Source organism: Bos mutus, chromosome 13 (assembly GCF_027580195.1).
Source record: "Bos mutus isolate GX-2022 chromosome 13, NWIPB_WYAK_1.1, whole genome shotgun sequence".
Classification (NCBI taxonomy): Eukaryota; Metazoa; Chordata; class Mammalia; order Artiodactyla; family Bovidae; genus Bos; species Bos mutus.
Genome location: NC_091629.1, coordinates 30979394 through 30992794, shown reverse-complemented (window position 1 = coordinate 30992794; position 13401 = coordinate 30979394). Strand labels below are relative to the sequence as shown.

General features: G+C 51.3%; 1 protein-coding gene across 1 annotated transcript in view; it reads right to left on the bottom strand.

The window, feature by feature from the left end:
• DIP2C (disco interacting protein 2 homolog C) overlaps window positions 1-10563 on the bottom strand; it is a 292751-nt gene extending 282188 nt beyond the window's left edge. The window contains 1 exon segment of the mRNA XM_070381226.1: window positions 10234-10563. Coding sequence (XP_070237327.1) covers window positions 10234-10318 — 85 coding nt within the window. The 5' untranslated portion in view covers window positions 10319-10563.
• Window positions 10564-13401: the final 2838 nt, after the last annotated feature.

Genomic DNA, 13401 nt, shown 5'->3' with positions numbered 1-13401 from the left:
TGCTAGTGTTCTAAATACTGCTTCCACCTCACATCATCTTTCAAGAATAAACGACAGGGGATCCCTGGTTGTCCACTGGTTAAGAATCCACCTTGAAATGCAAGGGACACCAGGTTGATCCCTCGTCTGGGAAGATCTCACATGCTGCAGGTAACTAAACCCATGCACCACAACTACAAGAGTCCATGAGCCGCAACTACTGAACCCCGTGCGCCCTAGAGCCCTTGCTTCGAAACAAGAGAAGCCCACACACCACAGCGAAGAGGCGCCCCCGCTTACTGCATCTGAAGAAAGTCTGCATGCAGTAACGAAGACCCGTCACAACCAAAAAATAAATCTTAGAAAGAATAAGTGATAGTGGTCAGACTGCCCTACAACCCCACTGACACAGCCAGTCCACAAGTTTACTTCCTGTGCAAAGCACTTGCCACAGCAGACACTTGTCACCTGCAGAACGGCAGTCCCTCCAAGGAACCTCTGCCCACATTCCTTCCCCAAGGCTCTGTTCCTCTGCATCCATGAGAGATAGAACATTGTATAACACTTTCAGAAAGTGTGTTTTACTTAAGACACTTTCCATAAAGGAGAGATTTCAACCAGAATCCTACCTGTGTCAAATTCAACAAGTCATGAAGGAAAAAAGCAAAATCAAGGTTATTTTCATCCCTGTGTCCAGAGCCAGATCTTCCAAATAACAGGCAAGAAATTCTAAAACACCAACAAGCATTATAAATGCCTATATTATCCCTTACCAGTATAACAGCTAAATAATAATTCATCACCATAGAAACAGAGTAGGCAGAGTTCTACTTTCTTTTCATATTAATTTATGTACAAGTAACAAATTCTTAAAGTCTGGACTCTGGTATCAACAGCAAAATGACTCCAAGTGCTATTTTTCATTTGGTCCAAGTCAATTTTGGGCTTGGTGGGGGACAACTAGCCCCACTATTTGCAGTAAGACTGTATTCACTTGAGCTTTATGACCAACCTAGATAGCATATTGAAAAGCAGAGACATTACTTTGCCAACAAAGGTCCGTCTAGTCAAGGCTATGGTTTTTCCTGTGGTCATGTATGGATGTGAGAGTTGGACTGTGAAGAAGGCTGAGCGCCGAAGAATTGATGCTTTTGAACTGTGGTGCTGGAGAAGACTCTTGAGAGTCCCTTGGACTGCAAGGAGATCCAACCAGTCCATTCTGAAGATCAGCCCTGGGATTTCTTTGGAAGGAATGATGCTAAAGCTGAAACTCCAGTACTTTGGCCACCTCATGCGAAGAGTTGACTCACTGGAAAGGACCCTGATACTGGGAGGGATTGGGGGCAGGAGGAGAAGGGGACGACAGAGCATGAGATGGCTGGATGGCATCACTGACTTGATGGATGTGAGTCTGAGTGAACTCCGGGAGTTGGTGATGGACAGGGAGGCCTGGCGTGCTGCGATTCACGGGGTCTCAAAGAGTCAGACACGACTGAGCGACTGGACTGAACTGAAGAGCAGAATGAAACAACAAAATCACCCAAACACCAAATCTCATGTGGACAGAATGTCCCTACAGGACACAGCACTGCAACAGAAGTGTGGGCCTGAGATACATTACAATGTACATAGTAAAAGAGTTTCCACCCTGGCAAGTTGATTTTTCTTTGGATTTAAATAGGTGTTTTTTAATGACCTCAGTTTAGTGGAATTGCACCTTTGCCTAAACAGCTCCTTAAAGATTACCTTATGGGCTTCCCATGTGGCTCAGGGGTAAAGAATCCACCTGCGATGCAGGAGATGCAGGAGACCTAGGTTCACTCCGTGGGTTGGGAAGATCCCCTGGAAGAGGACACGGCAACCGACTCCAATATTCTTGCTCGGAGAATTCCACGGACAGAGGAGTCTGGTGGGCTCCAGTCCACGGGGAGGAGAAGAGTCAGAAGAAGCTGAGCACACATCCATACACAGCTCCATCCTATTACTTGCTGTTACTCAAGTATTAATCGTTATTATACATAACTTTGGGTTGGGAGAAGGGCAAGGCTTACCCACTCCAGTATCCTGGTCTGCAGAGTTCCATGGACTGTATAGTCCACATGGTCACGAAGAGTCAGACACAACTGAGAGACTTACACACACACACATACACACACAAGTTCATGGCAGGGGGGCGGGGGAGGCGCTTCAGACTATCTCCGGTTTTTATTTTAAAAGAACCAGCTTAGGTTTCACTGAAGCACAAACGCTCCCCGGTGGTCCAGTGGTTAAGAATCTGCCTCCAAAGCAGGGGACAAGGGTTCAATCCCTGGTTCAGGAAGATCCCACAGGCCCACATCCCAGCTAAGCCTGCACGCCCTAGAGCCCATGCTCCACAACCACAGGAGCCACCGCAGAGAAGCCCACGCACCACAACCAGAGAAAGCCTGCAGGCAGCAACAAAGACCTAGCGCAGCCAGAAAGGAAGAGAGAAGCAGCTTATAAAAACTGATGAGAAGAGCCACTCATACTCACAAACCCACACAGAACCACCGACATAACCGCCAGGTGACTGTAGAGGGTAAAAGCCCAGGCCCTGTGGTGAGTGCTGGGCAGAGGGGTGGGGGGTGCACCAAGCCCCGGGGTCATGGCCACAGCGAGCCTGACTCTGACTTGGCCTCTCAGAGCTGCCCGGGCTCACGCAGCCCCACCTGTGTGGCCCGTAGTGGCATACATGTCCTCTGTCATGGGAAACAAGGAGAAGCTAGCTAGCTGAGCCCTCTCCACACGCACTGAGGGCTGGGGAACATGCAGCTCCAGGAGGAAGATTCCAGAGTCAGGGCCAGTGGAGGTCAGCCTCGCCTCCACGAGGCGCCGGGAAGGACTCTGAGCGGAGATCCACACGTGGTCCCGGATTCAATGACTGTGACCTAACAGGTGGTCCTTGCCAGACACACCTGGGCTGGAGTCTGACCTAGGACACCCTTCCTTTTCTCTTGAAAAGTAAAAGGGTTGAAAAGGGGGTTTCCAGGGGTATTGACACAGAGAGTCCACCAGAAAGGAAGATTTATCATTAAAATAAAAAAAAAGAGGCCTCACAGCTCTGAAGCTGCTCCAGGCAGGGTAAGTGCCCAGGCAGCAACTATTAAGAGACGCCCTCCCCACCTCACACTCCGCACCCTGCTTTTCTCCCAGGGCCGCTCTCACAATCCGTGTAACTCAAACCACAGAGAGAAAGGCGGGGCTGGGAAACCCTGTCCCAGTGACAGCGCCTCGGGGGAACTGTGGGGATGAATGTTTACGGAGCACACACTGTGACTGTATCACTGATCCCCACAACCGTCCCGAAGGCAGGGTTCTTAACCCGATCTGACAGCAGGGGACACCCTCCCTACACATGAAGATCTGGAGGAAGACTCCTCAGAGGACACACATGAGAATTCTCAGGATCTGCACACAAATCTCCACAAATAAGACTCAGAAAAAGACCCAAAGAGGCTCGGGAAGCACCGAAGGTCACCCACGAGTGAGACATGGACTTGGTGCTTTCCGTGCCCCCTCCACTAAACCCAGCCCCCGAGACTGATGGCTCTGGGGTGAACCCGTCCTTCCCAACGAGTCTGGCCAACTCCAGATTTCACTCGTTCTGGCCACTGACACCATCGGGCTTTGCTACCGTTCTCACCCTCTGTGCAGGTAAAATCGTGTAAATACAGATCTTGTCATCTGTGTCACCATGACACTGACATGACCCAATGTGCTCTAGTTGCAACAAAGCCCGTCATCTTTACTTACATTATGCTAAGTCAATTCAGTCGTGTCCGACTCTGTGCGACCCCATAGACGGCAGCCCACCAGGCTTCCCCGTCCCTGGGATTCTCCAGGCAAGAACACTGGAGTGGGTTGCCATTTCCTTCTCCAATGCATGAAAGTGAAAAGTGAAAGTGAAGTCCCTCAGTCGTGTCTGACTCTTAGCGACCCCATGGACTGCAGCCTAACAGGCTCCTCCATCCATGGGATTTTCCAAGCAAGAGTACTGGAGTGGGGTGCCATTACTTATATTACTTTACTCATAAAGACCTAGAATCTTCTGATAAGGTTAATTAGCAACACAGTTTACATTTCTCTTCTCATTTCAGGTAAACTGTCCAGGAAGCATCAGCTGGAGCCACACACACCACCACCCCCTTCACTGTAGCCACACCACCCACATCTTCTCAGGGACATGACACTTGGGCCAGAAACGGGACAGGGCTCTAAGTGAGTGCTCATGATTTTCCCAAGAGTGAAGAGGTCCTGACAGGAGGCTCTGCCAACAGAAAAGAACATCCAAAACAAAGCCACGAAGGCAGGATTAAGACTGGGCAGCACGGAAACTGGGATGGGTGGGTCTCTCCCCACTAACAGGACGTTTCATAAATGCCTGACACATGGCAAGCTACACTGGTAAGACACGTGGTCAGGACACGAGAGACTGCTTGTGGTTTTAGGAGAAAGCGTCTCTGCCCAGCACCGAGTGGCCACAGGGAAGTCAGATGCATGAACTACCTCCCTCCTCGGCCAGAGGCTCAGACCTGAGTCTGGGGGTATGAACCAGCCCACAATGAACAGGACCCATATGAATTCTTTACTTCATAATTTTAAAATGTTTTAGTATTCCTCTGATAAAAAAACAGAAAAATACCTGACTTGACTAACCAGATAATTCAGTAAAAAAAAAATTCTAATTGTGCATAACTGCAGACAAGTATGCAAAGAATTGCTGTGTCTGGTGCCGACAGAACTGGTTTGGATCTGGCCAGCAGTTTTCAATCTTTTCATGGGGACACAGAAACTTTCCAACCTAATAAGCAAAAAAATATGATTTAAAAACCAGCAGCCCAGAAGGGAAAGATCTGTTTAACACTATCAATCACAGACTGCTTCTGTGCTCACTATCTTGGGTCTTTTTCCCCCTGACTTCTCATACCTATCACACAAAATGCTTGGTAAAGAAGGATCTCAATTTGTGATTCTCAGAGCACATTTCATTTTGCACAATATTCAGCAGCAGCAAAACTAAAGAGCCACCTCCCCAGTCCCCTCCCCCAAAAGAAGGCTGCTTGTTGTCATGTTGACTTTACAGCCCAACATATCAGCCCTTCCCCACTTTACCAGTCTTAAGTGCTTATGAACATTAACACCGCGTTGAATCCTGAAGAAAGGGCCATATATGTACAAACCCCACTCCTGTGATCTCACACATGAATTCTCACTTAAGAGTCTCCTCTTCGAGAGCACTATGTATTATACATCATCAACAAACTGATGCAACTGCTGCTTCTGAGACGTCACAAGCTTTTGACCCTCTCAGCAGAAAGAAAGGTGCAGAGGCAATGACAGCAGGTGACCTCTGTAGGCAGCACGAGAAGACTGAGAAGAAGGAAAATCACCACTGGCAACCGTGATAGTAGAGGCATACAGACAAAGAGACTGGAGGACGGGAACCATCGACAGCGGCCGGAGCCCATCATGTCACGCACAGTGAAGTGCCCCCTGTTCCAGGAAAAACACTGATGCGCAAAACCTAGCCGATATCTGCAGGCAAGCATCTGATTTTAGGAAGATGCCTGAGCAATTATGAGAACCTTAATATGACTAGGATTTGAACTGGTGAGTCAGTCCATATACATGACATCAAAATGAAGATTATCCAATACATTCTCTCTGCAATTCAGAAGAATGCTACAACTCATCCCATAAATCACTGCTTTAAAAAAAAAAAAATCAGCTCTAAAAAAAGAGACTTCTCATTTGAAAAAGGCTGGGAGGAGGAAGGCAAAAAGTGACTCATAACATCCAACAGCCCGTAGCCTCCAAACCATAACAAGAATATAAAGCCAGTGGGCCCAGAATGAAACAAAATAGTCACTGTTACAGCTGTGACCTCACGGCATTCAGCTCTAAGTGTGACTACAGCACCATAAATACCTTCTGAGCGCTGGGATCAACCTTACACATTAGGGCCTTGAATATGTGCCCTTACCTTCCCAGCTAAATCTGACATCTATATTTACTCATCAAGAAAAGAACATTCAAATGTAACAATTTTCCTAACTCTGAACAACTCTTAAAACTCAAGTCCACACATTTCACATCCCACCCATATCAATGCTGCCATTTTGTAAATATCTGTAATTCAGGTAATAATCTTTTATTTTAGATTTATCAAGCCAAGGACTCCAGCTCCCGGGACCAGCACTGACATGCTGCCCCAGAGGTAACGGGCTTTATTAACTGCATGAGGACCGACTGCAGGTGCAGCAGCTCAGCTGTCACTCCCTGAATCTGCACCCCCTTCCTTCCTCCCCTCCCAGTGACAAGTTACCAGTGAGACTCTGGAAGAAAACATTTTTTTCACACACTTGTTTTCCAGAGCCCACTGTTGCCTTTCAATGAGGAGAACTTTTGGATTGCATGAGAGACAGTGGTCTCCTTCCCCCACCCGTGGAAGGTGGTCCCAGACTTCAGCTCGGGAGGCCAGCTCTACTCACACGTACCGCCAAGAACAGCTGGGGGCTGCAGGGGACGGAGCTCAGGCCGCAGAGCTAGGTGCATCTGCCAGTGTGCTGGCAGCCCTGAAGATGCCTGCCCCCCAACCTACAAACCTTCCAACCGGCCATCTCGTTAAGATTTTACCCTCGTGACAGGATTATGCCAGCTGCATGTGAACTACTCATCTGTAACTTAAAAAAAGACTGATTCCTTGACCAGTACAATGAACTGATGGCACCCACCACCTCCCTTGGGCAGTTTTGCACTTACTAGAAAACGTTAAGTTGGAGTCGATTATAGAACATAACTGCTAGTTGCAGGAATTCAGGACCTTACAGACTGAGTAACTCCCATAAGCAAGAGTTAGGAAGTCAGTAGGCACACTCACAATTAAAAACCACAAAGTATAAAGCTAACAGACGTCTCTTCTGCAAACATCACAGTTTTCACAGGCTGTATCACAAGGCAATTTCCCAGAGTCCTACCAAAATAAGAATGGAACCATTGCTGAAAGAGTGGGATGAGATCCTCTAGAGCTGCAAGTCCAGGGTATGCACAGCCCAGGACACAAACCATCAGTTAACAGAGAAATGTATTGCTGAATTTCAATCAACAGCTAATTTTTTAGTAAGACATGAGTCTGCCTTTATTGAGAAATTTTCTCTTTCTGCTCTGCTTTGCTGATGTTTCCATTTAAAGTTTTCCTTTAAGCCAAATAATGTTTATTCACATATTACCTACTTAGTGGCTCTCTTAAAGCCAAAGAGAAAAATGCATGATTCCAAAAGGCAAGAATGAAGGGAAAGGGAAGGGAGGAGAGGGAAGAAAAAATGATTCAGGGAAAAGTGTGTGGGGGAAAAAAGCCTCACCACCCCACCTGGCCCCCAGCGACCAGCCAGCTCACCGGCTTCCTCTCCATCTCACATTCAGTGCCAAGCATCCTCCTGGCCCCACAAGACTCCCCCAGAGGCAAGGATCAGAGGCCTCTCCCCACAGAGAGCTCCTGTTCTTTGCTGGCACTAGTTCTTTGGGGAGAGGAGCCCAGTGTCCCGAGGGGAAGCACCGGACAGCAACAGACAGTGGAAAGTAAAGAGGCGGCAATCAGCAGGGCAGGAGGGTGGAAATATTAGCTCTGCAGCCAAGAAGTCAATCTGCAACCCTGCACCCAACAGTGACCCATAAAACAGAACATTAGTGTCTGTAACAGCACAGCAGACAGGGCAAACCAAAGCTGGACCAGCATCTACTGATCTAGATTATACACAACCATTAGCGGCTGGCAGGCCACGTAGAACACTGAGAGAATAGCCTACTCTGGTTTTTCAGCCTACATTATGTGCTGAAAACGGAACTGCTTTCCATGCTCCTCTGTAAGAACTGAGTGCCAGAAAGTCCACACACGTTTCCACAGTATTTTCTAGCCTTTTAATAAAATGATGACTAACTTAAAAGAATTCTCTTCATATGAATCCTGATTGAAGATAAATATGAAAGCAATACTCTCAATTCAGCATTAAAAGTTGTTTTAACTTTTCACTTTGCAAGTGGATATGGTGGGGGATTTTTTAAGTTCCAAAATGTGAGGAGACAAGAATTTCTGATCCTTTCATTCTTTGGTTTCTGGTAAACAATACTGAAAAGCAAATCGATTCACCTAGCTTAAGCCGGTAAACTATACTATATGGTTACAATACACAAAATTCCAAATGACCTTAAAGAGAGACCCAATCAACCCAATGCAGACAACACAAGTCAAAGATGACACAGCTAAAGGGGGAGTAGGGGGGCGGCTCACGCTGGGCAGTCACAGCAACAACCCTCTCCTCTCGGGTCTTCCAGCCAGGCCTAGGGAGGTTTAGAGAGGGAGAAACAATAATGTGATTCGCGCATGCAAACACATGCCCCTTCCTCTGTCCTGACACTCAATAAGAAACTCATTAAACCCTTTTTAAAATCTGCAAGGACACAGGGTATTCACAGAGAACCAGCCTGAGCACATGCTTTGCCATCCTCTGGGCAACAGGGACACAGTCTAAGAGTGACTGAGGGTGACCAGTAACTGCCACCTAGCAAGTGAGTGTGTTCTGTCCACGTTCACACCAGCCACTCCCACCAGGGGCCACACACTGTCCGAGACAGGCAGAAGCAAGGTGAGAGCCCAGCCCAGGCTGACTGGGGAGGCAGAGAGATTCTGGTCAGTTCAGAGGCTGCACAGGGGCATACCGACACAACATCAAGATGAGGCAGATGGTGCAGAAGAGCTTGTTTGGAGACAAGGCAGGAAGGATAGGGTGTTGCAAACAGCACAGCTGTGGTGCAGAGCTGTGGCGGGTAGGGGGCAGGGGAGAAGAACCCATGTGAGCAGTGATGAAGCCAAAGAACTTGGGCAAATATTCTCTAGTGGGTCCTGCGCCCCTCCAAGCCACCTGTCCACACAGAACTCCTTACCCACCAGTGTGGACTAAGCTCTGCTCCCCAGCTGAGCTCGGCACTGAGGTCCAGCAGTGCCTGCACCCCTTCAGCCCCTCAGAGAGCGGCTGCTGAGCAGAGTCCAGGAAACATCTCCTGTGGGACAGCTGAACATCACAGAGCCCCCAAGGATCCCGAACATGAAACAGAAGCCTTCCAGAGAGCACCATCTGAAGAGGCACCTCACCCAGGCCCCCACCTTTATCACCTCCTTCCCCCCGAAAGTGTTAAAAGGGAAAACATCAGGTCAACACCAGTTTCTCCCAGCTGATGAAAACTGGCACCAATGAATCTACTTTTTGGCTGCCAGCCCCACAAAACCATTACACACACACACACACACACACACACACACACGAGTTCACTACTAAACTGCTCCAAATACAAATTTGAGAGGACACGGCCTCTCTCCACCCCGAGTGTATTAGTGGCCTTCCCAGGGTGGGCCGGGTGAATTCTAAATCTATAGTCAACATTCAACATTTCGGAACTTTTAGTGGGTTTTATAAAAAGATATAGCAAACCCCGATCTAAAACTTATGACAGCTAAGCACATGATCCCGGCCTTAAGAGAAAATGAGAAACCGTATATAACACTCCATGAAATCACTGTAGCGAATCTGTCACAAATTGGAAGTATGAGCCGCTGGGAACGCGGCACAGACCCGGCCTGTCGGAGGGGGCTCTCCAGTCCCAGCCAACCTTCGCGTCCAGCGCACGGAAACAATAGCGGTGCTGGCCGGTCCAGGCCGGACGCCGCGGACCCCGCGATTAGACCCTCAAGTCCAACGACAAGTTTCGCATTAGAACCAGGCCAGCGGCGCCTCAGGCCGCGCGTCGCGGAACCGCCCCCGGCCCGGTCGCGGTGGGCAGCGCTCGGACGCGCACCAAGGACACAGCCCGGTCCACCAGGCCGCGCGCGAGGCCGCCCCGGCCCGCGGCCCGCCCTGCGCCCCCGGCCCGCGGCCCGTCCTGCGGCCCCAGCGGCGCCTCAGCCCGCGTCGCGCCCTGCGCTCCTGGCCCGCGGCCCGTCCTGCGCCCCTGGCCCAGGCCTGCCCTGCGTACCAAGCCCCAGGCCCGTCCTGCGCCCCCGGCCCGAGGCCCGCCCTGCGGCCCCGGACCCCCAGAACCCCTCAGGCCCCCCGGCCCCGGCGCCGGGGCCGCGGCGGACGACGCAGAGCCGCAGGGCGGGGGCCGCTCTCGCCCTGCGCCGGGACCCCCGCCCGCCCGGGCCCCGTGACAGCGCGGCCGGCCGAGCGCCGGGCCTGTTACCTTCCGACAGCTCCAGCTCCAGCTCGGCCAGCCGGGCGCGCACCTCCAGGGGCAGCGCCATGCCCTCCAGGCTGCGGTCCGCCATGCTCGCGCCGCCCCCGCCCGCGCCGGCCTCCCTTTGTTCCAGGCCGCGGTCTCGCCGCTCCTCGCGCCCCGCGGACCCGCACCGAGCGGCGGCAGGCCGGGCGGCGGCGCAGCGCGCTCCTCCCCGGCGCCTCCCCCGCGCGCCCCGGCTCGCCGGCCCCGCGCCCGCGCCCCGGCCCGCCCGGAGCGCGCCCGCCCCGCTGCACCGGCCGCTCCGCGGAGCGCGCGCGAGGCGAGGGCGCGCACGGGGGGGGGCGGGGCGCGCGCACACATGGGGCGGGGCGCGCGCACGGTGGGGACGGGGGCGGAGCGCGCTCCCGGGGCCCGGGCGCGCGCACCGGCGCAGCGGGCCTCCCCACCCAGCCAGGCCCCCGCCCTCCCCGGGCCCGAGGCAGAAAATGACCGGCTGGAGCCCCGGCCTCTGCGTTCCGGGTCTTTGCGGGCTGATTTTTTTTTTTTTAATAAATGCGCCTGTGGGTTGGGGACAGGGGCCATGGAAAGAGGACCGGGTTTGAGGTTCCTAACTCCCTCAGCTGTAGGCCCTGGGGCCACAGTCAGGGCTCGGCCTCGGCTCAGGCCCCACCGTGAGGCCGAGGAGGAAGGGTGTCCCCGATCCCCACGTGTGCTGGCAGACCGCGCGCACGCCCGCCCCCAGCGCGTCCTCTCCCGGGGCCCCGGTTCCCGGCAGGTCGCTCGTCTCTCCCGCTGCCACCGCAGCGCTGTCACCTCTCGGGCATCAGCAGTCTGGGCCTCCAGTCTTGGCGGTCTGGGGCGGCCAGCTCACCCCTCCGACTGTCCACCTGAATAACCTCGCCCAGACGCCTCCAAACCCAGAATCCGCACACCAGCCCCTCCTCCTGGCTACTGGTGGCTTCCACCGTTCTCCCAGGGAGCGAGGCTAGGAAGAGTCCGGGGTCTGTCCTCCTCGGTCGTCCGCGCAGCCTCTACTCCTTGGGCCCCTCGAAGCTCTCGCGGGTCACTGTCACCCGGCTCCCCTCCCACAGTTCAGCACCTCTGGCAGGCCCGGGTCATCCTCACGGCCTCCTCCTGGTGGTTCCCTCAACGCCAACCGCTTAACCCTGTGGCGCGGGAGTGACCTAAGTTGGCTCCGGAGAAACAGTGGCATTTCAGTGGCATTTATTCCCTTTCAAAAATAGGCAATTCAGTACTTCCTGTGCTGTCCACTGAATACACATCCACCCTCTGATCGGACACTCCAGTCTCTCCACTGCCTGGCCCCAACCCACAACCACCCCCCTGCCACGAACACACACACCCAAGTGCTGGTTCCTGAAGACCTGATAGCCTTCACCCAAGTGCCCCCTTCTCCACCCTCAGGCTCCCAGGCGTCCCTATTATCAACACTAGGAAAACCTCTCTTCCCTACACCCATCTTCCCACTACCTTATCTGCTTATCTCTGCCTTATCTTCTTGGCCTTTGTTTATCCTTCTCATTCAGTTCAGTCCATCAGTTGTGTCCCACTCTTTGCGACCCCATGAATCACAGCACTCCAGGCCTCCCTGTCCATCACCAACTCCCGGAGTTCACTCAAACTCATGTCCATCGAGTCGGTGATGCCATCCAGCCATCTCATCCTCTGTCGTCCCCTTCTCCTCCTGCCCTCAATCCTTCCCAGCATCAGGGTCTTTTCCAATGAGTCAACTCTTCACCTGAGGTGGCCAAAGTATTGCAGTTTCAGCCTCAGCATCAGTTCTTCCAATGAACACCCAGGACTGATCTCCTTTAGGATGGACTGGTTGGATCTCCTTGCAGTCCAAGGGACTCTCAAGAGTCTTCTCCAACACCACAGTTCAAAAACATCAATTTTTCAGTGCTCAGCCTTCTTCACAGTCCAACTCTCACATCCATACATGACCACTGGAAAAACCATAGCCTTGAGTAGACGGACCTTTGTTGGCAAAGTAATGTCTCTGCTTTTGAATATGCTATCTAGGTTGGTCATAGCTTTCCTTCCAAGAAGTAAGCGTCTTTTAATTTCATGGCTGCAATCACCATCTGCAGTGATTTTGGAGCCCCAAAAAATAAAGTCTGACACTGTTTCCACTGTTTCCCCATCTATTTCCCATGAAGTGATGGGACCAGATGCTATGATCTTAGTTTTCCGAATGTTGAGCTTTAAGCCAACTTTTTCACTCTCCTCTTTCACTTTCATCAAGAGGCTTTTTAGTTCCTCTTCACTTTCTGTCATAAGGGTGGTGTCATCTGCATATCTGAGGTGATTGATATTTCTCCCGCCAATCTTGATTCCAGCTTGTGCTTCTTCCAGCCCAGCGTTTCTCATGATGTACTCTGCATAGAAGTTAAATAAGCAAGGTGACAATATACAGCCTTGACGTACTCCTTTTCCTATTTGGAACCAGTCTGTTGTTCCATGTCCAGTTCTAACTGTTGCTTCCTGATCTGCATATAGGTTTCTCAAGAAGCAGGTCAGGTGGTCTGGTATTCCCATCTCTTTCAGAATTTTCCACAGTTTATTGTGATCCACACAGTCAAAGGTTTTGGCATAGTCAATAAAGCAGAAATAGATGTTTTTCTGTAACTCTCTTCCTTTTCCATGATCCAGCGGATGTTGGCAATTTGATCTCTGGTTCCTCTGCCTTTTCTAAAAGCAGCTTGAACATCTGGAAGTTTGCAGTTCACATATTGCTGAAGCCTGGGTTGGAGAATTTTGAGCATTACTTTACTAGCGTGTGAGATGAGTGCAATTGTGTGGTAGTTTGAACATTCTTTGGCATTGCCTTTCTTTGGGATTGGAATGAAAACTGACCTTTTCCAGTCCTGTGGCCACTGCTGAGTTCTCCAAATTTGCTGGCATATTGAGTGCAGCACTTTCACAGCATCATCTTTCAGGATTTGAAATAGCTCCACTGGAATTCCATCACCTCCACTAGCTTTGTTTGTAATGATGCTTTCTAAAGCCTACTTGACTTCACATTCCAGGATGTCTGGCTCTAGGTGAGTGATCACACCATTGTGGTTATCTTGGACATGAAAATCTTTTTTGTACAGTTCTTCTGTGTAGTCTTGCCACCTCTTCTTAATATCTTCTGCTTCTGTTAGG